The sequence below is a fragment of the Protomyctophum bolini genome (genome assembly GCF_963924005.1).
Source record: "Protomyctophum bolini genome assembly, chromosome: 2".
NCBI classification, from domain to species: Eukaryota; Metazoa; Chordata; class Actinopteri; order Myctophiformes; family Myctophidae; genus Protomyctophum; species Protomyctophum bolini.
The window spans coordinates 42,165,164-42,192,624 of record NC_137863.1 but is presented as its reverse complement, the minus strand read 5'-3'; the positions used below and the strand labels follow the sequence as shown (position 1 = coordinate 42,192,624).

The 27,461-nt window shown below is 42.8% G+C and overlaps 1 protein-coding gene across 2 annotated transcripts; it reads right to left on the bottom strand.

Annotated features, from left to right (window-relative positions):
- Positions 1–2,462: 2,462 nt before the first annotated feature.
- sdc4 (syndecan 4) lies at positions 2,463–27,070 on the bottom strand. 2 transcript variants are annotated; one of them, XM_080792478.1, is made up of 5 exons: positions 26,805–27,070; positions 7,853–8,072; positions 7,444–7,493; positions 6,837–7,035; positions 2,463–6,374 (listed from the first exon to the last, which is right to left on the bottom strand). In XM_080792478.1, the coding sequence occupies exons 1-5, from the start codon at positions 26,856–26,858 to the stop codon at positions 6,223–6,225; spliced, it is 675 nt and encodes a 224-aa protein (XP_080648604.1). In that variant the 5' UTR covers positions 26,859–27,070; the 3' UTR covers positions 2,463–6,222. The 2 variants fall into 2 exon arrangements, with proteins under 2 accessions (XP_080648604.1, XP_080648605.1); XM_080792479.1 differs by having other exon boundaries at positions 7,853–8,069.
- Positions 27,071–27,461: the final 391 nt, after the last annotated feature.

Here is a 27,461-nt window from a genome sequence, read left to right as displayed (position 1 = left end):
GCCGGTTTGGGGTAGGTACGTTAGTAGTACGGATTAGTGGGTCCAGAAAAATACTACTTCACCGGGCAATCTGTAGCTCCCCGCTGTACGGATGGATGAGGCTCATGTACAGCCGCCATTCTAAAACACCGGAGGAGATTCTGAGTGATTCCTGGCATCACTTTGGGAAGGACCGACCATGTGGCCCACCCAAGATCTGACCACTTAACACGTCAATGGGTGGGCCACACACAGGTGCTGGCAAGGGCGGACAGCTGCAGCCACCAAAAAGTTACGGTGCATGCAATTGCATATCGAGAGTTGTATAGTAGACCTAGCTCCATTTGCTGCTACGCCTAGATATAGAGGTTCCAAACGGAGCGATAGTAATAGTATAGACCTTTTCTTAAATGGCCAGTGTTAAATAATACCTGGGCAAATAACAATTGCACATACATGCGTGTACGTATATGTACGTGTGTGTGTGTGTGTGTGTGTGTGTGTGTGTGTGTGTGTGTGTGTGTGTGTGTGTGTGCGTAGATGTGTAAAATAGAGGGACAGTAGAATCTAAGGATCTAAGGAGTGGGTGACAGAGAAAAGGTGAGTACATGTAAGAGGAAGTGTGTGGCTATGAGAGACCACAAATGCAGTTTGTGGTGTGTGTGTGTGTGTGTGTGTGTGTGTGTGCGTGTGTGCGTGCTCGTTATCAGTGTTTTTCAGCACCTGCGAGTGTTATTTTCTGCAGTCTGCACCGCCTTCAGGCCAACAGGCAGCTGCATGTCTGCTGGCACTGTACGAATGTCAACAACACTCTCTCTCTCTCTCTCTCTCTCTCTCTCTCACACACACACACACACACACACACACACACACACACACACACACACACACACACACACACACACACACACACACACACACACACACTACTACTACTACAAGTCACTGAGATCTATGACAGTTAATAATAATAATAATAACTAGAAAAAGTGCCCTTCTGGGCACAGGTCTCCACCAGGAGGATAGGAGTGTGTGTGATGTTTGGCAAAATGTTTAGGAGTAATATAATCATGTTTTTGTGTGTGTGTGTGTGTGTGTGTGTGTGACACGGCTTGGCCACCATGAGGCTGATTTGAAAACTCAAGTGGCATTTCTTCCTCAGCCTAGTGGGAATATGAATGCACAGTTTCATCGCAATCGGATGCTGCGTTGAGTAGTTGTGGCGATTTGTACAAAACGGGTACAAAGTGGGCTACTCCTTAAAAGTTTAGTTTAGGTCTGTCAGATACTGTGGGGCAAGGGCATGGAGGGATTTGTAGGTGAGGAGGAGAAGTTTGTAATTGATGCGGAATTTAACCGGGAGCCAGTGGAGGCGTTTGAGGGTGGGGGTGAGGTGCTGCCAGCATTTTGTGCGGGTGAGCACTCTGGCAGCCGAGTTTCGCACGTATTGCAATCTGTCAAGGGCCTTGTTGGGGAGGCCGAACAGAACACTTGCAACTTGCAGTAATCCAGCCGGGAGGAGATGAAAGCATGGATGAGTGTTTCTGCAACAGAGTCTGGGAGTGATGGGCGGAGTCTGGAAATGTTTTTGAGGTGGAAGAAGGCAGATTTAGGTTAACTGGGCTCCCCCAGAGTTAGTGTCGAAGTGTCCTTGAGCAAGACTCTGAACCCCTAATTGCTCTCAGTGTGCAGGTTGGTGCCTTGCATGGTTTCATCCGGCATCGGTGTGTGAATGTAATGGACAATCTCTGTAAAGCGCCTTGGATAAAGGTGCTAAATAAATGCACCATTTACCTTTATTTTTTTCACTGTCATTTGTATGAGTCATTGTTTTTGTTGTATCTGGGGGAAAAAACTAAACAAAAACAAAATGTCTCATGCGGAAAATAGCTAACCTACAAGCTCAGAACACGTCACAATGTGACAAGCTGTGAGCTTACAAGTAACTCTGCTATTTTTGGGAAGCGCCGCTGCCGTACGACAGTGCAGAAATCAGGCTTATGTGATGTAGCATTATGCAGACACTGGGATAGTTTTAACTTCTGGCGTGGCCTCACATGCACTAAATCAATGCCCTCATTTCTAGCAGGGTTTTGTGGTCAAAACATGCAAGTGGGTATGTGTAGTGTAGTTATGAGAAGCACTAACTAAACACTGCAGTGTCAGAATAGAGAATATACAAGAGGGAAAGGGCAAAAATGGGTCAAAATCTCAAGTGCCTGATATCAGAGATTGTGCGTACAGAAAAAGTAACTTAAATTGTTTTCTTAAAATAATTAGCCAGCTGGTCATACAGTGAGATCGGAGTGTAGTTACTTTTTTTTATCCATCCATCTTTATTAGCTCTGGTCCAGAGCTACATCTTTATCAATCTATCAATCTTGACCGTGTCCTATTTTAATACCGTCCTACCACTGAATATCTATTCAACTTGGAAAATGCACAAATCGAGCTGAGAAAAAAAAAGACTCAGTCAAAGGAGGCATTGTTAAAATGTTAATGTGCATAAAAATAGCTTTATTTCCAATAATAAATCAGAACCTGCATGCAGAAGCCAATGATTCATTGGCTCCTCCATTCCATTGGTGATTCACATGTGATGTTTGTGACATAGTAAGCAGCAGAACATATCTCTCCCATGCTAAATGACCAGACCTAGGACCAACTACCATTTGAAATGCATTCTTCTGGACTCAAATTATGTTTCAGAGACAATTGGATTGCCCCACTTTAATACATTTAAATTTGTTTAATTTCTATTAGGATCTACTCATATCTGCAGTCAAACTGATATGATACAACCCCCACAACCACTATGCATTCTGACCATCTGTTCACTCCATACAGCCTAAAGCAATCTCTTTGAAGACATTGAAAAAGTTAGTATTTGAAATGCTTTCTTTTCTGGGATTGACTGTACCTGATGCATCGAAACCGAGATCGGATGCAAAACTGGAAACCCTGACTGGAGCAAGTGCCCAAATCCGCCAGAACATTTCTGTAAAAATGTATTCCATTCCCCACCCATCTCCCAAACCAAATGGACTCCATTCTAACTAGCCACTTTGGCAGGTACACCAACCCGTTTTGATTGGGCAATTTTACTCTCCTTTGACTGCTAAAACTTTTAAAGTGTCTGGCTAACAAAAATAAGTGAGGTTTCACAGGCTAGTGGGGAAACACTGGACTGTAAGCAGTAAGCAAGTGGACCTAGGTCTGCTACGGACAACATGGCTCATCAGTATAACGTCCCCCTGACAGACGAACAAATGATTAAAAACGCCAACCACATCAGCAATCCTTCTAACAAAGAACACATAAATACATACCGTTTTTTTTTAAGTCTAAAAGATGAAAAAAAGGGAAAAGAAAAGAAAAAAAAAAGTTCAAAACTATTTGCTTCAGAGAATCTCGGTACTAGTGTATATAAAACTTTTAAAATCACATATACAACAGCTTAAAAAGAAGGGAAAACCTGAAAGAAGGCAATAAAATATTTTGACAGTTAAATTAATACAAAAAAGTTGATCTACTAACAAAATGGGGAGGGGGGGTGGGCACTGCAGTGGAGAATATTGACAGACTGCGAGTTAGTATTAGGTAGCATTGGTGGTATCAAAATAAGGCTTCTCTCACTCAACATGATAGCAGGATGACAGAAGCCCCCCTTTACACCAATCCATTACAGTAAATTCAGGTTAAACCCCATTTAAACCCTATATGCTTGGTTGACTGGGGTTCCCCCAGGGCTCTATACTAGGTCCGCTAGTATTTCCCTCTACACCAAATCTCTTCAGCGAAAATAGCCAATCGCGCAGCGCGTAGATCTTCTATTTCCGCTGAATGTTTAACCCATATTAGGGATTCTATGGTTCACGTGGTTAAGAATTAAAACATTTTTAAAAAAGGGAAAAAGGAAAACAATTTGGCATTTAAATATTTGGTAACGTTTTTGTTTGTTGTCGGGGTTTTTTTTTTTTTGCCAAGAAACGGCTAAGTACCAAGTTTAATGTTACATTATTCCGATGACTATGTACAGATACTGTAGTTCTCTGGTAGAACGGCCTGTGTGCTTTTTTTTGAATACAGTGTTTATTTAAGCTGAGAAAAATGAGCATCAAAAACCATAGCATGCTTGTTTGTGCACGCACAATCCATTCAGTCAGTCATTCAGATCAGAGGTTCTCAAGTGGGGTCCAGGGACCCTCCAATGTTCCAAAATGACCCGTGGGGTTCCTTGAAATTCAGATTGTTGAGAAACACTGATTCGGATGATTGACATTGATGATCCCATGGATAAAAGAAAGAATCTATCAGTCTAGCTCATTAGACAAGCATTAAAGAAAAGAAAGAAAAAGAAAAAAAAACATTTTACACAGATTTTCTCAACAAAAACAGAACCCTGATTGGTTTCCCTGACACGGAGCTAATATTTATCCTGACCATTGGACCAATGGGGATCTTGATCTCTCAACTGAGCTTGGAACTCAGAATTTGGACTTCAAATGTGTGCCTGCTGTTTGACAAGCACACAAACAAAAGGCCAGTGTGTATAGCTTAATGGCAAGGCATGGAACCAAATACCTCACTAGTAGAACAAGCCATGTCAATGCGACACAAACACACACACAAACTTTACTTTGAGAAGAAGGTCAAAGCGAACTATCATGATGTCGGACTGTGATGGAGTTGAGCACAGTGTGTGTGTGTGTGAGGGGAATGTGGGTGTATCATCCTACAAGAGCATGTTGGTTTGAGTACAATCCAAATCACAATAATCAAAGACAAACCCCGAAGCAGCAGCGATAATTATATTGGTGACACATCCTCCAGGCTTTTGAAGTACCGTCAGCCACACACTGAAGATGATCCTTTGCTCTGTGACTGTGTGTGTGTGTGTGTGTGTGTGTGTGTGTGTGTGTGTGTGTGTGTGTGTGTGTGTGGTGAGAGGGGGGGGTTCAGACCTGGGTCAAATAGCATAATAAAATACAGTTTGTTTTCTTCCTTTAGGTGCCAGATTTGTGAGGGTTTCCCCCCTTCCTCCCCCCCACACACACATTGCAGTTAGAAAGTACCAGAATGTGTAGATAATACAGATCATTTAATTTAGTAGCTGTGAATGACAGCTTACCTACAACTAGCAGCGTCTTAACATTTGGGGGTTAAAGCAACCCATCTGGTTGGATCTTGGGAGGTGAAAAACAAACATTGCTATTTCGCACAAGTCCGACTCGACAGTCCTGTACAATATGATCAGAGATTTGATGCCTTTTCTCTTTCTGGTAAGTTGTGTGGTATTAACGGATTGACAGAGCATACCTCAATGAAGTTATCATCATCACAAGATCACTATAGTTCATATTTTCCAAACAAATTTTACTTTTCTGAGCACAAGGAATTATTAATAGCAAATAAAAAAAATGAACTTCTGAGATTTCACAAGGATTTTTTTCTGTCTTTAAAACAAATAAAATCAAAAAGATAAAACATAAGATTTAAATTAAAGTCACTCTCTACAGCTAACGTGGGCATCTGTAGCACCAGAACCAGAGTCCACATACAAGTTTCAGAAACAAAGAAAAAAAAAAAAGAAAGGGAAAAAAAAAAGACGAGGGAACGGAAAAAGGAGAGGGAAAATAAATAACTGGACCGTTAATGTGTACCATGATGAGGGAACGTCATTGCACAGTGTTAGTGTTAGAAAATGTAGGAGGGGGGGGGGGGGTAAAGTGGGAATATAGAGAGGAGGGGAGAGTTACATCTCTCTTTGCTAAGTCCACAATTGTCTGTTCAGTTGTCCTCTTTTTTACAAAGGCAGAGAGAAAGGTGAGGAAGAAAAATAAAAAGATTGGTGGGGGGAAAAAAAGGGGTCATCCTGTGCCAAATGGTTTTGGCAGCTGAAATGGTCCAGCCCTGGCACATCTCTTCCTTGTTTGACAGAAGAAAAAAAAAGAAAAAAAAAAAGAATGTTCATCGAAGCCTCCGATAGGATAGGAGAGCACCAATAATACGATTCTTGAACATCTGCAATCAATCGACCGCGTGTCCGGTTTTCTCTCCCAGGGATGTTGCCGTGTTGTTACCAACAGCCAGCAAAGACAAAGGAGTAAGATGGGGGAGTGGGGGGGGGGGGGGATTGATGGTGAGGCACTGTAAGGGGTCTGTGGCGACCCTGAGGAGGACTCTTAAAAGGTTTTAAAAGTTAAAGGAGGTCATCGGGGAAGAAGAAGAAGAGAGGGCCATCTATGCGTAGATCTCTGTGGTGGGGGCCTTCTTGTAGATGGGCTTCTTCCCCAGGTCGTAGCTGCCTTCGTCCTTTTTCTTCATGCGGTAGATGAGGAGCAGGATGAGGAGCACGGCGAACATCAGCCCCACAGCCCCGCCCGCGATCAGAGCTGAAGAAAGACAGAATATAAAGCAACGCGTTAAAAAAAAAGCAAGCAGCCGTGTGAGGGCAGGTCACGTTCGTTTGTTGTTAACAAAGAAAGTAGGAAAGCTCACAAATATGAGGTCCTGCTGGCACTATAATCTTTGATATGTCAGTTATTTCTATTTATCGTTTTATTTGTGGCAGTGACATGTTTTTGTCTCTTTCTCGAACTGATCCTGGATCTCAGGTCGGTGGTGCCTTTCTTGGTCTTCATGAATGTGTGATTGTAAAGAACATAGTAAAGTGCTTTGGATCAAGACACTGTCGAAATGCCGACCATTTATCACTTTATTGTTTTTTTACACGGTCATATGGTAAAGCAGAAAATAAGCTGGTTCACAGCCTCAAACACAGTGTTATTTTATAGCGGACACAATAATGTACAAGGATTTAATGCATAGTTCTATCACAAGTGCGGAAGGCTCACCTGCAAGGACCTCCGTCTTGTTGAAGATGCTCTCGTCGCTGGCATGGGACATGAGGACATTGGAGGGGTGCTCCTCGCCAACCGAGACCTTATCACTCCCCAGTGGCGGTATCTCGTTGCTCTCCACTTCCTCACGATCTCCCACATGGACCGTGGGCCGCGCTGGATCCTCCGGGATCCTGTTGTCGAACACGTCGGGCTGGAGAGGAGACGAGACGAGATGCATTAGGATCTAGCATTCCATTACTAGAGATGTCCCGATACTGTATCGGTATCGGCCCTTATTTGTCATATCGGTATCGGCGAATATGCCAGTCTAACCACCGATCCGACACAGGTTGACATTATGGCAGGTAAATAAAATGTTGGGGCATGTGGAGTTTGCTTTCGAGTTGCCCAAAATGCAAGTGCATATACGAGTAAGGAGTCTGCTATAAACACAACACGAGATATATAGCTAGATAGCTATAAAGACAACAGGAGATCACGACATTGGTATCGGCTAAAACACAGAAATTGTGGTATTGGGAACGAAGGTTCAAAACTATTTGAACCTTCGCTCAAAGAATCTCTCCGAGGAGGAGAGATACCGTGAGAGCAACCTCACCTTAGATGATGGCCTGGCGTTCTCCTTCTTGGTTGGCACGGTTGTTGATGCTGTAGAAGGGACAGAGACTCTCAGTTAGGTGGTTCCATGTGAGGTTTTCTGACAATCTCAGACGACAAGCAATGCGACCATTGTGTGCGACCATTGTGGTCAGAATTCATATTCCATACTGAATGGGCGGGGTCTTAACAATGGAACATTCAGCATTCAGCAAGCAAAATAAGAAACTTCACTAGAACGCCTTTTCTAGTTGGCAAAAAATTGGAAAATGTCATATTACTTTCAACCTACCAATAAAAAAAAAATCGTATAAATTATAGAATTACAATTACTGCCATGTTTTCTTTTTAAAAGTCTTGCTTTCTTTTGTAAAAAAGCATAAAATAAAAAAAAGGATAAAACGACGAACCTCCTTGACCGGATCCTGAGAACTCATAATCGTCCTCGTCCTCGTCGTCATACAGAGTGTCCGTGTCATAATCGTCCTCGTCGTCCTCCTCATCGTCGGTGAAGCCAAAGTCGGAGCCGTTCTGGGAGTCGCCCGACGAGACCAGGTCTTCGTGGTGCGTCAGCATGCCGGCGGTCTGTGTGGTCTTCATGGGCATCCAGGTCTCGGTCTCCCTCACCTGCTGGGACACACACGGTAGGAGAGGAGAGGTTACAGAGAGCACACGGTAGGAGAGGAGCGGTTACAGAGAGCACACGGTAGCATAGGAGCGGTTACAGAGAGCACACGGTAGGATAGGAGCGGTTACAGAGAGCACAAGGTAGCATAGGAGCGGTTACAGAGAGCACACGGTAGGATAGGAGCGGTTACAGAGAGCACACGGTAGGATAGGAGCGGTTACAGAGAGCACAAGGTAGCATAGGAGAGGTTACAGAGAGCACACGGTAGGATAGGAGAGGTTACAGAGAGCACACGGTAGCATAGGAGAGGTTACAGAGAGCACGCGGTAGGATAGGAGCGGTTACAGAGAGCACACGGTAGGATAGGAGAGGTTACAGAGAGCACACGGTAGGATAGGAGCGGTTACAGAGAGCACACGGTAGGATAGGAGAGGTTACAGAGAGCACACGGTAGGATAGGAGCGGTTACAGAGAGCACACGGTAGGATAGGAGAGGTTACAGAGAGCACACGGTAGGATAGGAGAGGTTACAGAGAGCACACGGTAGGATAGGAGCGGTTACAGAGAGCACACGGTAGCATAGGAGAGGTTACAGAGAGCACACGGTAGCATAGGAGAGGTTACAGAGAGCACACTGTAGGATAGGAGCAGTTACAGAGAGCACACTGTAGCATAAGAGCGGTTACAAAGAGCACACGGTAGGATAAATCATGACAGTTTTCTGAAAAACCTATGTTTCTATATGTCAGTGGAGCTCAAACGTTTTCATGTCAAGGTCCACAAATTGGCCGCCCCAGGACCACCGGCCACCGAAATAAGTTGTTCCAGCCAGGGACCCCCCAGAGAAGCAAAGATACGAGTTAAAAACATTTGCTGTGAAAGAATATTAAGATCCGGATCTTAATGATTTCACTACGACAGGCACGTCACTGGCCATAAGCCAGTTAATGGGTTAACGGCTCCTTTTTTGTACTCCCAAATAGATTTAAACCTGTACCCAACCAGGCACTATAGGCAGGTCCAACCGCACTAACCCTACCATTCGAAATAGGGTCATTTTAGGGAGGGTAACACCAGTATCAATGACAAATATGCAGAAAGAACAGAAAAATATAATAATAATTTAGTAATTAATTAAAATAAAATTGTTGCTAAAAAGCAACGCTGGGTCTTAGAGGGTTAATGGGACACACATTATTGTTCTTCTCCTTTCTGAAATGTACATAGATACAATAGTGAAATTATGTAATTGTAACATTTCCATCAGTTCCAATTGTGTCCTTCCAACAACAGAGAAGCATACTTGTAAACTTTTGTATCAGTTCCAATTGTGTCCTTCCAACAACAAAGAAGCGAACACAAACTTCCCAACCAATTCAGCCGAACTGCGGTGTAGCTGCAAGTCACTGATGCATGCGAGGGGCCTGCAGTTAAGCAGTGAATTCACAGTTGAATGCAGGGCATGCAGCCAAGAAATGAACACACTGTGTTGGATGCCGGATGCAATGCAGCTAATAAAGTGAATTCACGGTCGCAGGCGAGGCAAGCAGCTATAGGACGCGAATCCTCCACCGTTGCATGCAGGGCACGCAGCTTTAGCAGTGTACAATGGGTTCCGTCCACGAGGATTTATTCAAGCCCGCAGCCCAGCGGTAGCATAGCTCCACTTAACACACCACTAATCACCACAGAGCTTAACATAATGAGGAGACGCGTCAACCTCTCAATCATATTAGCAGCACTATTAATTTGATTGACCATTTGCCCAGTGAGCAACGAGAGAATGGGATTAGGACACAGGGCTGTTGAATGTGCTCACAGCCACACACACACACACACACACACACTTAACATTTGGTAAACATCAAACATTAGGAGGGCCTGGGAGGTACAACAGGGGTCATTCTTGAGTAGAACACTTTAAGAGGTGTGCGTGTGTGGTCTGCATCCTCTTCTCATTCAATAATCTATGGTTTAGCCATTGATGGCAGTAGCACATGGTAAGAGTTTGGGATAATAGTGCTAATAATCCAATGCATTCGTGAAATTGGAGGATGTTGATGAGCATTTACTAAAGAGTGCAGATTCTAACTTCTTTCTACAGTAGGACTTTCCTTTTCCGAATTCTCATTCAGAAGGTCTTGGATGTTGCCCAAGTAGTCACTGAATTAAACCAAACCATTAAAGAGACAGACATTTATGTCATAAATAATGCAACGTTGAACAATAGACCAGGGAAAGGCAAATGACGAGATAAGATAGAGAGGAATGCATAATATAGCAAGGTTAGCCTAGGGCCCTAGGCCTACATGTTTCAATCAGACCTCCAATACATCAAGAAGAAAGCCCCCCGAAACATATTGGAAACATGCCTAGGCACTTCACCACATGGCCGCCCGCCCACCCACCCCCCACACAATTACTTCCATCCTTCTTTTAAGGGGGTCTTAATTTTCAGGGTTTGCTGCTACGGTAACCATTTGGTAGCCAAGGCAGCCCCAGGGGCCTGCAGTGCTGCGTGTATTCGTTCTAAAGTTTTTTTTGGGGGGCCTTTTTAGTGTCTGTGTGTGCATCAGAAATGCCTTCTTTCCTAATAATGTGTGTGCACTGTTTGAAGTTAATCCTCTCCCTCTTTAAAGTGGCCTATATGACTAGAGGGGAGGGAAGGCTCCATTGTTTAGTGCTCTGCACACACAGGCTTCAAACGGGCGCAGCCATTTTAACGTGACTCCCGTTGGCTATACGAGGTGGGTCCCTGGATGTTGCCCTCCATTTGTGCAATTCACATTTCTGCTCGTTACCCTGCTGTGTTCTGTCTGTGTGCCCTTCACTCACTTGTGTCTCCATCGTGCCCATTTCTTTGAGTTTTTATATGAACTCTACCTAAGCATCTAATATTTTTTCAAACTTTTTCCATCCTTTCTCATTGCCGTTCAATCTCGTTCGGCATTGCCGTCTCTCTCTCTCTCTCTACCTCTGTGTTAGTACTTTTCAGTTTCTCAGACTCTTTTTCCTTCACTGACCTGATCTCTCTCCCGGCCCTTCTTTGCGCCATGTGTGTGTGATTTGCCCAGGCGTGTATGTGTGACACTTGCCCTCAATCAGAGACTGACAAAAGAAACAATGTTCAGAAACAAATCCAAAGTAGACTTAAATCCTCTACTCTGTCCTCATCTAAACCCCATACATGGAACACAGGGGGGGCTCCTGTGTGTGTGTGTGTGTGTGTGTGTGTGTGCATGCATGCACGCACGCACGTGTGTCAGTGTGTGTGTGTGTGTGTGTGTGTCTAATCCTAAGCCGTAAAATGGTGACTACCGGGTCCTTATTTCCTCCCCTGCTATTCAGATGAGATCCAACTCCTGCTGGGGCATGCAGGGACAAGGGCTCTCTGAATCACTTTATAGGAATCACACTTACTGTCAACAATAATGTGTATTCATCTGAGTCAGGCCCATTCAATCAGGTGTCGGATGTGTGAGTCAAAATCCTGGGAGCAGGGGAGTCATTTTCGCAATAATATTCGGCGGAAGAATAAGCCTATCCCGCGGCCTATCCCTACTCCTTGACACGCTTTTACGACGTCCTCTGGGCATGGACTTAGCAGGTGAGTAATGACGTCGAATCCTATGACACAGAGGTTGTTCTCCGAGCAAGTCTGTAACAGTACATCGTTTTATTTGGGGGTTTTTTTACACACTAGAATGCATTTTTTCTACACTGTACTTTTCACACGTTTCACCATTATTACTGGAGCTTAACATCAAACTTCAGCACATTCCGCAGAGCACGTCACAAAAGATCGATAGAGAGAGTGATAAACCTCTTGAGTCACTAAATTAAACTAAATAGTTTCATAGTCGACATATTGACCTCAGTCATTTAGGATCACCAGAGAATAACCGGAACATTTTCAGAGCAATGTCTGTGTACTTGTGTTGAGAATTAAAATCTTGGCCGCAGGAATTGAAATCGAAATCACGGGATACCAAAAGATTCACACACCGCTACTTCCGTACTATCAATCATTTAGCTGGGGGACCCCCTGAAGGACCCCCAGCGTATGAGTAACCATGTGCCCCAGAAGCACATGCAAAGAAACCAAGTCTACTACAAGTGACCCTGACCAAACGTATTACATAATCGCCTGATCGCAATTATTTTGAGATAATCGCCATTTCATGCGACAGCCCTATCTATCCACAAGAAGCATCACACCACGTGTACTACTGTGTCGGGTATATAAAACTGCAACGGAAGTTCTCCCGAAGACATCCAGAACATACCACAGCCTCGCAGGCGGTCTCCGGAGACAGGTCACGACAGGAAAGAGACAGGGAGGGAGGGAGGGAATGACAAGCTGACATTTCTGAGGGAATTTGAGTTAACCTGGAGTTATGATGTCAGCCAGTGTGTTTGTTGTACCGTGTGCGTGTGTTCCCGGAAAGTTAAAAATAGCTAGGATAATAACGGTAACTAAAAGGCATTACACAATTGTTGCACCTGGCCATATGTAGCAGTTATGTAATCCAGGCGACGACAAAGTATAGAATACATTTTATACTGAGGCCTAGTCCACTTTTATGGGGGAGTTTCCTTCGTTATTTCTAATCCTGTCAATCCAAGCACTGATTTTTCCAGCCACACAAAAAAAAACGCAAAAAACACAGCCGTCACTGTGAGACTGTCATTTGACAGCTTGTCAACAGCACCAGAGTCGTGCCATGACCCAAAACGGCTTAATGACCAGCAGTGCAGTGTGCAGTGTGCACATCGAAAAACAAGAGATCAGAAAACACTGCATGGTGTGTCTTCTTTTATTTACCTGAACAAATTATCTGTCAATTCAAAGAAGTTAGTGTTTATTCTTATGCTTGTCCAACCGGCTCTCATAGACTTCCATGCATCTGACAGTGCCTAGAATGTATTTGACCTCTTATTCGTTACATAAATGGCCTTGTTACAGTCCACTACCAGAACAAAACCGATCTGGATACAGTAGCAGTGACCGCCACAGCACATTCGGAATCTGATGCCCCGGTTCCAAGGTGGAAATCTGTACAATTATCTGTAAACGTGACATTCCTGTTCGCGAGGTCAGAACCAGCACTACATCCACATCCCACATTGCAAAAAATATAATTAAGAAACAGGATAACGGTGCACACTCTTGATGTCACAAAACTGAAAACTCTTGACTCATACACTGAAAATACCCATGAATGTATGGGTAAATCTTTCAGCAACGCAACCCAAGCAACACTATGACTGTACAATGTATGGTCAGCGCATACAATTCCAGACAAAAATAACAAGGGCTAACCAAACCTAAACATGGAAACATGTGCTCCTTCAGCCACATTAGTTTAAACCACAGACTTTCATTCATCATTCAGGCCATCATTAAAAAAAAAGTACTGAAAGTGATATTATTTTGGTTATAACAAAAATCTCAAACTCTATATTCTGAGAGTAATAATAGCTATAGAGTGTTTGTCAGTAATAGGAAACTCTCTGTCTCTCCGGCTCTTTAGAAAACAGAAAACACATTCAGGTGGGACACTAATCTTATCCAATCAGGAGAGAGAAGTTAGAGAACCCATTCATCAATGAATTAATCAAACAATTATAGTGCTTCAGCTCCAATTTGTCTTTTTATTTTTTCACTTGCTTATCCTGAATATGAGTATTTTTACTCCCAACTGGATGAAATTGGTAATCCTGACCTGAAAATGTATTCTCTAAAGATCTGATGAGACCTCAGCACTTTGGGTGTTTTTCTTTTCTTCTGGTAAAATAGAAAGAAAACATGTATCGCCTCTCAGATGGATACAATTCTTTTAACTTAATTATTTGTTCAGCCATTTAAAAAAAAAAAGGTTTAAACCACAACGTGCCTCCCCATTTCCTGCATGGGGTTTGGGCATGACCAAACCACAGACGGTCTACCAGTGGGGAAAACAAGACTTTATAGAGCAATGTGAAAATATATCTGCCTGTGGTACAACAGTTGATATAGGCTTAAATAGGCAACACAACAGATCTTATTTTATCAGGACAAATGCATTTAGAAAGCACTTGAAAACAAAAAGGAGATTGGTCATGGAACACCATTTTGTCTTCAAAGAGAAACAAAAGCATGGAAACACAAGAACAAGGTTTTTGTCCCGTTTAAACAAAAGTAATGCAATATCTCAACAAAGGCATTCTTTGTTTCAATACAGACTTCTTAATTGTTGCCATTAAGGCAATAATTTAGCTTAGAGTTAGTAGCACAGACATAAAACAAAGTAAAACTTGCTTTGAGGTACTACTATGTGAGAAAGTCATAACTTATTTTACTGTTACGCTAGTTGAAAACATTGAAACTTTGTGTAAACCTGCTGATCAGTTAATGGATAAACCCGAATTAAATGCAAACCCTGACTGGCACAACTGTTATTGAATAGAAAGCAATACAAACTACTTTTTATTTTATATCATATTGAAATCTGTTCAGGAGACAATAACTAACTCTTTCACTCCATTTCATAAGTGTTTAAGAACTACTGCTGTAGATAAAAGCCATTAACCATGTGATCCATTGAACTCAGTCAGGAAACAAGAACACTAGTTGGTACTCAGGTTGAGCTCAATTACTTTTAGGAACTGTGGAGTTCCGATTTGTGAAAGAATTTCATTCAGAGAAAACAAAAAGGAATTTCATACAGAATTCTGTGATGCACAAGTTTCGTATGTCACTCTCGATGTGGTGTGAATGGGAAATATTGTACCCAAAATAGGAATTTATGCTAAAGGAAACATGACATTTCTTGACCCTTCTTACTTTTTGTCTCCCATGAATGGAGCTGCTCATGTCACACTAGCCACCCACTCTCCTCCTCGCTTGCCTGATCAAAAGAAGCCTCCAAGACAACAGGGTACTTCCAGTTTAAAGAGGATTGTAATGTCTTAAGTGACTGCTCAGGGGTGACAACAACTGCGGTAGCTACTTAACACCGCCACAGTAAACAGACAAATACATTTGGGCAGAGACTGCATCATGTGTCTACCAGTCTCTTCGTTGGCAGGTAATCAGCCATCTATTTTTAGAACAACTTGCATTTGTTCGACTGCTTGCAATCAACAGGAGGGTTGTGTTCCTCCGGCAGTGAACTGGTGACTCGAGGGTAAATGTTACTAACCACTGTCATGTGCCCTTTAGCAAGGCAGACGTCCAACGACGCACAAAAGGCCATTGCTGGTGCACAGCAGTCATCTGTCAAATGCACAGAGGAAGCTATGTGTTCAAAGACGGATTCCCCCCTTTGCGAAGTGGTGGTTCTTTTTGGTCTTCTTCACGCAAAGATCCTAAAGCTACCCGTCCGGGGCCATCTTGAAACATACTGAAAGGCAGTCTGTCAAGACACCCGCCGGCCTTTGCAGTCTGTCCCTTCAATGGAGACCAAACAATACCACTGGGCGCCTCGGAAGCATATCAATGACCAAGGTAATGAGGGCTAAGCCTTCGGCCCCCCCCGCTCCCTCCGCTTCGTTAAAACAGGGGCACAATCTCTCCATCTGCCAACACAGAGACAGGCATCTGTTCTATTCAAGCAGTTGCGTGGAGGAGGCAACTGGCTTTGAAAAGGCCCAAAAGAAATACCACCACACAGGAATGTGCATCCTTATTCTTTGTGATGCCTGATGTCTGTTGACCCTTCAACAGAAAAGGACAATTATTGTTTTCTTCTACACCCCCACCACCACCAGTGCACACTACTCGATGTGTGTGTGTGTGTGTGTGTGTGTGTGTGTGTGTGTGTGTGTGTGTGTGTGTGTGTGTGTGTGTGGGGGGGGTTAACTTTTCAGCTCGAGACCCAAAAGAGAGATTAGACGTTTGCCTGGAAGACAAGCTAGCAGATCTACACAATAGCAGATCTACAAGCGCACTTGTCGCTTCGAACCACTATAGCTTGTAGATCGGCAATTCTCATTATGTTTTGAAACATTTTAACATGGAAATGATGATTTTGGAGGAAATTATTGCGATTTGGCAAATATGTGATTGTGTAATAATTGTGGCAGGCCTAGGTTCACTTCAGTCCGCTTTCTTTCATTCTCTCTCTCTCTCTCTCTCTCTGAGACAAGAGTAGATCCTCTTCCCATTTTCTGCTACAGCTTCTTCATTCATCTTCTCTTGTCCTGCTGTCATCCCCTCTTCACTTTTCTCTCTCCCTTCTTATTACCTTTCTTGCCCTCTCCTGCCTCCCCCTCCTCTGTCATTACTCCGCACATCCACCCATCCCTTCCTCCTCTCCTTTGGGTTGATACCATGAGCCAACACCAATTGTATGCTGCATTGTCGAGAGATACACACATCCTACCCATCGCCTTATATTCATCCAACCAGTTTTCTCCTGGTTGGATGAAACATGTGTCCCGACAGTAGGGGACATTTACTGTACGTTAGGTTTAATGAAGAACTGGAGAGATCATCGGGAGACCCACATTACTGAACAAGGACTCAATGGCCAGAACACATATAGAACTATTTACTGGTAATGCATTTGTTAAAATGCGTTTGTTTCATTATTTTAAAGTTGCTGCAAAAACACATCAACCTCTGCCCCTTCCCTAGCGATAACGCTCTAGATTCCTCCCCTCTACCTCCTGACTATCTATAGCCCAGTTTCCAGCTACCAGAGTCATGTGGGACACACTATAGCAACCCCATGTACACAAGTCACTCACAAATACAATAGCCTGGTACCTGGTAACGCACACAGATGGCAGATAGACTTCATTCAGGTGAACAATATAACCAGTCACACGTGACACCATGAACTGGCCTACTTATACTGTACTGCCAATAATAGCCTACCGGTATCATGCCTTATTTGTATTCCTGTAAGCCAGTCTGTATATTGTCTGGTTTTACTGAAAGAATACAAGTTCATTCCGTTAACATATGAACGCATGCGTGTGTGGTCAAAGAATGGCAAAAAGGCATAGAAACATTTGAGAAACACCACATTTCTACTCCAGTCTCTCTTTGATTCTGTTCTTTTCCTGGCCTGTGTGGAGATAAGACGGAACGTATAGAAAGCCAGCTCCGTTGCAGCAGACCATGTTGATTCAGTTTGCGCTGATAAGACAAATTGAGTTTCGATGACCACTTCCTGGGGGAACGTCCTGTATCTTATCGTAATGGCTTTATTGGTTACTTCCTCCCTCCGATTTGACCATCCCTGCGCCTCGTATCGCTGCAAATCCATGACTGATGCATTGATAAGCCGACAGCCCGTGGCGGGTCGTGACAAACTCCTCGTATCCAACGTTCAACCTGCGGCATTCTATTTTGGGCACGCCATTAAAAAAGGCAAAGTATTTAAAACAAATAGCAGATCTGAAAGCTTATCATGGTGTGTTGTGAACCTGTAGAGTGTAGACCATTTTCCACACAACACCATCATACGACAAAAGTACAAAATAGGGCTCGAGTAGTTATGGAAGTGCACGCTCCTCCTTTTCCATGTCTCACCCCGCCATCTTCTCTCTCTCTCTCTCTCTCTCTCCCCCCCTTTCTCTCTCAAGTCTTTGATGTCATTCCCTCAGGGACCATATCAGCGCCTTCCATCAAAGACTTGGCAAAGCACTGCTGCAGAAGACTACATTTGAGCTACCGAGTGGATGTTATCGGGGGAAGCGATCAGGACGATGGTTTAAAAAGGACAGGAAATAATAGCACACGGCAGCAAAACAGGAAATCTCTGACAGAAAATGAATGACCGCATGGGACACAAAATGAATGACCGCATGTGTCTAACCTTCAAGTCCTGAAGGGAAACATTGGTGAATAATAGAGGGAAAATAACATGGCCATTTCCACACACACACACCACAAATCAATGTGCAACAGAAAAGAATGACGTATTAAATAATTATATATCTGTATGACCCGAGTAAACAACTAGCATTGCTTACATTTTGTGGCCCATAATAACGTCAATGATGACAAATGATCCCCTTTGTTCTGCTAGCATTAACTGACATCATCCTGAATTCTGCTCAGCAGAATGTCAAGAGTTACAATCGTAAAGTAAACCATCGGCGCTCGGGTCCAATTTAAATAAATAAATTACCCTTTTATTTACATTCCTCACTAATTTAAATCAATTTCCTGCACGTGTGATCTCACGGGGCACAGTACTCGGTACAGGCCATGTTAATAAGTTAAAGCTGTACGTTCTACAGTTGGTTAAACAGTGCATCATCAATGTTTGCCGTGGCCTAGTAGTACAGCCAGTCCCATCTCTCACCCCAGTGGCTAAACTTAAACTCCATCTTCTACCTGAAACAAGATGAAAGCTCGAAAGCTGAATTTTTACTACTTTGTAACTTTTGCGCAACAGTATAAAAAAAAAAACATGGCTATACAACGATACACCAGTCCTTTTCATTAACTGGCATTACAGACATATATTCAGATCAGCACATTCCTTTTTGTAATTGATTTACCGAGTAAACTCGAGTGAGCCCAAGTATTTTGACTTTGATGCAAAAGGTAAAAACGCCACACAAGTAAAAGGATTACTGATTCAATACAGAAATGGTCTTTTGTGAAACTACAAAGCAGGTCAGTCTTGCTTGGCCCAACCCCGTCTCTCTCTCTCTCTCTCTCCATACTTTGTCAACAACTTCAAATGGCATCGTGTGACTCAGGCCTGACTGCTTTACTGGGCTGTCTGGGTGTCGGTCACATTCACTCGCCTGTCTGGGGTGTCGGTCAGGATCTGCTCAACTGGTCACATCAAAGTCAGGTTACACATAGTTATTGTTTCAAGACAACAAGAGACATGGCTGTTCAGCACACAGCTGGTATAGCCAAAAGAGGGGATTCAGCCTGAGATGACGCAAAACAACAAATAATATTCTACATATAATTACATTATTAAAAGGAAAAGCATCCATGCTGTTGATGTGCATTGCAATTGTATGTTGATGGCAGTCATAATAGACTTATTTAAATATTATCAGGTTATGAACGTTGGATATGTTTTGGCTGATCGTATGGGTTCTTAACCCTGTCACACTGAAAGACACACAATGATGATGCTTATGAATGAGTGATTTTGCTCATGCAACTATGGACATTTTGTCTAGGAAGACAATATCATACAGTGTGTGGTGGTGGGGTAGCAAGGTCAGCCACCACCACATTCCTTTCAACACTGTGGCCAAGAAAGACATCTATAAGTCTCACACACACACACACACAGCACCAAATATTGCTGTGTAAGCCTACCACTGTGGCCCCTACACCTTCCTCTAGTCACTTTTAAACTAAATCGTCCACTCACTAGAGTCTAGTGAGTGTTGGACGATTTAGTTAAAAACAACAAATTGTGGAAGATATCCCATAGCTACAAGCTCACAACGTGTTGCATTGCAAAGCATCGTGAGCTTTAGATCTGATATTTTACACACAAAGCCACGCATTGAAGCCACACAATTATTGGCACAAACTGATATAATCAGATTTCTTGAAGGGTACTCGAAGAAGCTGTCTAGCATGGATCTAGTTGAAATTGGTAAACACAACAAAATATCACACTCCTAACATAATGCTGATGGACAGAACTGACAAAAAGACATCAGCATAATGGTGATTGACTCCCAACAAAGTCATCCTTGTGGGCCAGAAGGTCCTCAAATTCTTCACAAAAATGTTTGTTATCCAGTAATATCATATGCCGACTTCGCCTGGTTTATTACATGGCTATATCACCCGTTAGATTAGTTTATAGGACCTCAATGACACAAACTACAAATCAACATAAAACACACACTCGTGTCTTGACAGCAATACTCGTGCGTGACACGAGTTTGCATTTCTCAAATTTGTTTAAGACACTGGAAGTTGACCAATTAGTATTCCGTGCAAATGGAAGGCTTCAGGGCCCTCCGGGAATGGTGGCTCACCCTTATGTAGACCTCACTCACCTCACATACACTGAACAAGAGACACGACGTTCAGACAGTACATGTGTGCACAATGTACTACTAGACTAGTACCGGCACACACACAGTAACATCCTTAGTGTTTTTGACCCCTACAGACAGACAGGTAGTGTTAATTTGGTCAATTATTTATGGTCCATTTGGTTTCATTTGCGCACTCTGCATGAATAGAGATCAATTAATACCCAGGATATTATACTGTGTACTACATGCTAGACTGTGAGACACATAAGAGCTAGTGTACAGTTGTACAAAGAGAACCGCTCATTCCACTCGAAAGCACTCTCTCTGTTGACTTAGTGGCTGTCTGCGACAGGTAGTGTGTACGTGCACGTATCACTGAGAGGTAGTGTGTAATATGTGTGCTTCACTGAGAGGACGTGTGTATAATATGCGCGTGTTTCACTGTGTGACTGTGCGTGTGTGTGTGTGTGTGCGTGAGAGGTAGTGTTACGTGTGTGTCAGAGCCTTCAGTTGGTCAGGGTCGGGTCAATCAAGTTCCAAATCAGGAAGTCTCCAGAGCTAAATAAATAACCAATGGCATAATTGTATTTATTTATATTCGGTCAGGTGTCTGACTCTTACCAGTAGTGGCTTTACAACAGATAATTTGAACTCGGTCTTGATCAAGGACACTCCCCCCTAAGTGCAAGTGCACTGACCTCAGATGTCTGACTATTTGATACTAGAGTGGATTCTGATCTTTTTTTCAAGATTTGGGTATTCAGCACATTTTCCAAGTTATCTCCACAGAGGATAAACATTAAGTTGTGTCTCAAGAGCCACTCAGATTGACAAAGCAAAACACTGAACTACAAGACAAAACAACATTCTTGTAGCCATTGTCCTCAATTTCTGTGACCACTGACCAAGCTGGCAAACTGCTGAGACACACAGCTTGCTCAGACACAGAAGGGATGAGCTGGCTACTAAAATAAGCCATTATAGCTTAGGTTACCCTCTAATATGTACAATTGTGGGATGCAAGAGAAAATACAATTGTGAGCAAATAGCATGCAAACTTCAAAACGAAGAGGTTGTTGTTGTGACACAGAGTAGACAAGTCTCAGTACTAGAAATTAGATGCCTGGAGTCTTTGCAGCTGGGAAACATACCAACAGAACAAATAGAATAAATCTACATTGATATACAATAATATACGTAATATTAGGTCAGCAACTCCAGTTTAAAGAAATACATTTTTCCCCCCAATGCCTAAGCATTAAAACAACCACTACATGGGGCCTTGTACTAGTAGCTCATACTCTGGCCTGGCATGAGGCCTGAAATCAGAGTATCTGTCAAGTATGATAAAGCAGCCAGAGGCAGAAGAAGAGGCCAAGAAATATGGTGGCCACATCAAGTTACTCTAGTCTGAGGCCAAAAAAATAATAATTATACTTTTCCCAAAAGGAAACAACCACAACAAGACTCCAAATTCCTTGTTCTCCTCTGGCATTCGCTATGATTTCCACTGCTATTTCCACCACAAAACCACAGCAGACTTCTATCCAAGAATCTGTGTGTGTGTGTGTGTGTGTGTGTGTGTGTGTGTGTGTGTGTGTGTGTGTGTAGGGGTTGGGGATTAGTGAGCTAGCCTACTGCATGCTTCTCTTAAGGCCACTTTCCCAGGCCGTTGCTGTAAATAAGAATGTGTTCTTTGTCAACTTTTGTAGATAAGAATGCATTTAAATACTTTAGCACTCACTCAGCCAAGAACACATTTGTATGCACAACATTGACTTGCACTGCTAAACTAATAGTGAAATCCGAAATACAATTTGCTACATTTTGTAAAATGTTCAGTTTCTTTTATTCATCCATGTGTAACCGAGACTCTTGAGAATATACAAAATGTAACCAATTACATTTGTACAATCTCAGACTCAAATTAACACTCAGACTCAAATTACACCATACACTGTAAGTGTACGGTGATTGGAATCAATTTGAATAAGAAGCATTGGGCCAAGCGTGGCCCCAGTACGTTCACAGAGCTACTTTCGGCACCACATACATTCATGTTGGCTACCTTCAACTGCCAGAATATGTAGTGGTTGAATAGATATGAGGGAGGCCGGGAATCAAATAACTCCTCTCTCCAGCACAAGCAGGAAGGACAAAAAGCCTCCCTTCCTTGTGCCAACATTCCATGGTCCAAAGGGATTTTATAGACCAGCGGACAGCAATGCAGGAACCATTATTACATCCTAGTGACACCATTTATCATGCTCTCTTTTTCTCTCTGTCCCTCCCTCTCTACGTGTTCTTTCATCACACAGGCATTCAATTCACCCGTCATGCAAAAAAGAAAAACTTCCTTAAAAAAAAAAAGTGGGGGGGAAAGGCGGTCTCATTCTGGTGCAAATGATCGGGGGGCTAAATTCAAAACCGGCTACATTCCAACGAGACATAACAAATGGACTAGGCTGCGCCAGAGGCCCCAAAAGGCGACGGAGGCAACAAACTGGGGTTTAGATCTGGTTGTGTGACATGGATTAACTTGGGGGGGCAAAAACCACATCCAGATTTGATTTTCTTGCCCTGATTAAAATCACTGCAAGATGTCATCTCCGACACTCAAGCATCTCAACAAGGAGCTAATCTTTTTTTCTCTTCCCATCTCAGTAATGTAACATATTAATTAATTGAGGCCGGCAAAGTTAAAATACTTAAGTGAAGATGCAATGCACAAGGGTCCAGGTTTTTACATAGATCCGTTTTCTGTTCCCAAGCCCCATTAACAGGACATAAAACACATATGTTGGGGTCAACAATAAAACAAAACCGTTAGTGACTGAAATTACACCAAATATGTAATGTAATCAAAATCTTAGTCTACAGGAGTTACTTACTTAAATTCTTAAGGTCATTACACACTGGCGAATTGGCGACGCGATATATTCGTGCGAATAATTCGCATTTTTAGTCCATGCAAGCTTCCACATCAGTGGCGAATGTGCGTAAATGCGACCGTTTTTGCTCTTTATTTGTTCGCTCTGGTGTCGTATTTTGCAGAGATTCGCAGGCGAACTGCAACATTTCGCATTTTCAGATCGCTTATTCGCATCGTGTCGCTAATTCGCAACATTACAAGAAATAATCTTGAGGTGCAGAAAATAATAATCGTTTTCACATATGCTGCCAGCCAGCCATACATGGGCAGTGAATGCTATTGAGAGGGGGAGAAAAAGCATTAACAGCGAGACTGTTCGGCCTGGTTTATCTATGACAAACTGATAAGACTGTCTATTGTACATGGCTGGTTGGCTCAGAAGGTCTATTTGATATCAAAAAGGGTTACCATGACAATCTGCCCAACCACACAAAGTCATTGGTTAGTAAAGTCAAGTCAGCTGTCAATTTACATAGTAAAAAGGACATACAAACAAGTTCCCCAGGTTTCCTCATCTTACCTGAGATTGGGGGTGAGTTTGCTAGTGTTCTAATTATAAGCCCGTTATCATTGCACAGAACAGAGTTAAACTAAGAAAGTATAGGTTTAAGTAGTAAGACTACTTAAGCCTACAGGAAATGATGTGGTTCTAGGCAGCCCAGGCCTACGACATCAAACGGTTTGGCAGCTAAAAAGACGCATGCAACCCAAACACAATGCATTTCAACCATGCCTCTTGCTCCGAAAAAGCCCTGAGTTTCATCTCAGACTTTTCGCCATTGTTTGATAGCAGGACATTGTATCGATTAGCTTGGCGCTCCAATCCCACATTCCATTAATGACCTCTGTGGGAAGAGAGAAGAAAAGAATAGAGGGAGGTGGAGGGATTGTCATAGTTAGGGGCTAAGTAGTCATCAAAGGAAAAGGGTGAAGAGAAAAAACAATCAAGCCCCTGCCTAGTGCCTATCCAACAACTTGTGAGAGAGAACTAGAGATGATGACAGTGAGTCAGAGCATAGAGACAGAGAGTGAAAAATATAGGCTATTATATAATTTAGAAAGTAAAATAAAATACAAAATAATGCAAAGGAAGCCCCTTTATTTTCTTTTTGATCTTGCTGTGAGAACAGTTGAAGCACTAGAGCTGGCTCAGCCAGCAGGGGAAAGGAGTGTCCCTTATGAAAAGGACCCAGGGCCCATTGAGATCCCTCCAAGTGTGCAAAATCCCAAAGAGGGCCAGTCAAGGTCACCAGAGGTCACATTCCACCAGGGGAATGCAAAAAAAAAAAGAGATGGGAGTGTTAAGAGGAGTGAGCAAGCAGAACCTACATGGCTTTGAGGAATGTAGCATATTCTCAATGTGCGCTACATTAAACACATGAACCCCAGTGTCCCTATTCTGAAAATAGCAGATCTACAAGATAATATTGCTGTGGGATCTGGGTCAACTACATAGGGTTTGAGTGTGTGTACTATGTGTAAATACCACCCTGGATAGCGACAAAGATGGCAAGCAATGTTCAAACTTCCATCCAGTGGAAATCCTACGCTCAGTTCACCAATCATGGGAAATTCCAGCGTGTTGTTGCATGACACAGAGAAACGCATGACTGTCACACAGCCACAGGAGGGTTATTTTAACGAATAACCAGAGGGACTTGATCAACAGAACAGCAAAGTCTGTGTTTGATTTTTCAACAGATCCTTATACCTTGTGTGTCTTTACACATGTAACAATGTGATATATTAAAAAAATCTACCATACAAGACATTAAGACAAGGGGACTTCATGTCTTCTTATTGATGTTAAATAAATAAATATGTTATTTGGGAATGAACATAAAAATCTCATTACTGAAGGTCGATTAGTTCATAGCACATAGTCCTAACATTGTAGCTTTGTTAGTGATGTTCCATTTCTTTCTCATTGAAGCAGTCTAGATTTAGTCAGGACATGGACTAATTAAGATCTGGGACACTAACTTTCATAACAAAACACTGTAAAGACAATTTCCAAATTTGTACTTCACACAACCCTGTCACTCGGCAAGAATGTCATATTTCAACATAAAAAACCTGTTGACAGTACAAACTAAGCCTTAGGCTAATGTTTTACTTCAAATGACAGCTGACTAGAAGGTGACTGATTGAAGAAACTGGTTAGCCAACAGCCAGGAGGCAAACTCAGTTAGATTTGATTTCTCAAAGTAATTGTACCAACCTGGGTGATCTGATCACAATCATCACATCAGTGATCATGCATCTATTCATCTATCTGGTAATGCCCTAAACACAATGTCAACCCAATCTTAAATTGCGTAGAAGCTACACACTTACAACTAACATGCCTGTAACAGTGCTCATCTTTACAATTATTAGTACAATTATTCCACCATTTCACATTATGACAACATTTGTAAACATCAAATAATCACATTATTTGAGTGACAGCTGTCTACCTGGCTGGCACCATATCTGCATTTTTAGTCCTCAACCTTGAAAAAGAGGGCAACTCAAATTCTTTGTGTGGGCTGTCCACAAATCTGAAAGTCACAAGTGGCTGCTGGTAAAGTCAGCATCCACTATACGTCCAGTGCTAGCAGATTATTGGCCCATGCACACACCATATTCTAAATCTAATCTACACACTACACTGGTCCCTCCCCCCACCTAGTGTGTCAAAGACTGGGTGGGTGGCATACCCCCTACAGTCAGATTTCAGCTGTCCCACCCACATATCCACCCCTCAGAAGTCAGAACACACACACACACACACGCACAACAAAAACAACTATCACATGGCCATTCTTTCCTGGGACTGGGACACATACAAATTGCAAATGCATCAGTTAATTGTTTTTGTTTTGTTTTTTTAGGGGGGGGGGGGTCCACAGTCCACACACTTCATCTAGTCAGTATAGTCACCAAGAAAAACAAAAACAACTAAAAAGCAAAAGCTCGAGAGGGACACCAGTAGAGCTGTAGGTGTCAAACCTGTATAGTGAGTATGATATACTGCTGCATAAGTGTAAACAAAACTATGAGGGCATGTTGACGTGATTTTTTTAACTGCAAACTAATATGACCCCCTATCGCCCCAACAAGCAGGAACCATTACCTGCCCAGTCTACCGCCTTCATACATCCATTCACAAATCAAAATCACACGTTCGAATTCCAATATGACACTTCACACGGTGTCTGACCGCAGAGACATATCACCTAATTATACACCACAAAACGTCTGCACTGATAACATAGATAAGAGGCCCCTATACTTGCTACTTCTCCACTGGGCTGGGGATGTTTAGTGTTAAAAGCCAGTCCTTTCATTTTCATAAACGAACAGAAGTAGTATTGTCCACAACAATGAGTCACAGGAGTAGAAGACAAGAAATGTCAAAGATAAGGCCATCAAAGTATGAGCACAGAACGGCTGGCTGCCTGGCCACCTACACCCCCATTCTAGGGCCCCATCGAGGAGAATAGCAGCCAGCCATATAGATGGATGCCCCCCTCACCCTCACAACTCACTCAACTCAGGCCAAAGAGCTAGCGGCGAAGCTGCTAAGCTAACAAATCACTGGGCTCGGTTAAGTTACTGAACGACTCGTCCATCGTTGCGTTATTCGTTTAATTTAAACTATTCTACGTGCGCAACACATCAGGTGTAAAAACAAACTTAATCTCACTGAAATGAATCGGATGAAAGCTGTCTAAAAAGCGCTCAGGACCGCAGAAGCCTCCGTTTCGGAGTGGGAAGGAAGGAATGGGGCAAAAACAGGGATAAAAATGTTAAGAAATGTATTTATGCAAGAGGTGAATGAACAACTTACCGACTCCGAGTAAACGGACGCGAATAAGAACAAGACGAGGCACACTTTCAACATGGTTCTCCTGATGCGAAAAATGTAATTGCCTCGGAATTAAAAAAATAAAACAAGATACAAAAAAACTAGTAGCGCAGAGAAAGTAATAACAAAGTTGTGTCTCAAATCCTTTTTAATAGAGTCCGTTGAAATAGTTCCAGAAAAAGCGAAAAACTTCACGTTGCGTCCAAACCTTTATCACCTTGTTGTTGCGTAATGTGTTCTGTGCGTTACTGATCAACTACTAAACTGCGGCTCCTGCACATTGATCGCCTCTATATTTTGCCCGTCGCGTCTCTCCACCCCCCCGAGCAGCACGGCGACCAATCGGGGCCGTGGGGCCGCGCCGCGGCTACCGCACAGTTTACGGTAAAACCCCAAAGCCGTGTTCTGCATTCTACAGGTTGACCCTCCCCTTTCCTTTCTCCCGAAGCGGACGCTCTGGTACATCGAAAGTGGTGGCCTATCGAATGGAGTTGCTGTGTTGTGTTTTCCCAGTATTTTTCTTTCTTTCTAAATGCTTTTTTTTAAAACGTTTTATCGATACACTGGTTCACTGAGACCTAGAATATAAGTCCACCGGTGAAGAAAAATAATAAAGCAAGCGTAGGAGACAAATGACAC

Bases quoted from the DNA above. Each gene is read 5' to 3' on its own strand.
- sdc4 (XM_080792478.1), bottom strand. From the start codon at position 26,858: ATGTTGAAAGTGTGCCTCGTCTTGTTCTTATTCGCGTCCGTTTACTCG. The intron at 7,494-7,852 runs GTTCGTCGTTTT...TCCCTTCTACAG, and splicing joins CTCAGGATCCGGTCAAGGAG to CATCAACAACCGTGCCAACC. The intron at 7,036-7,443 runs GTGAGGTTGCTC...TCTCCTCTCCAG, and splicing joins ACGCCAGGCCATCATCTAAG to CCCGACGTGTTCGACAACAG.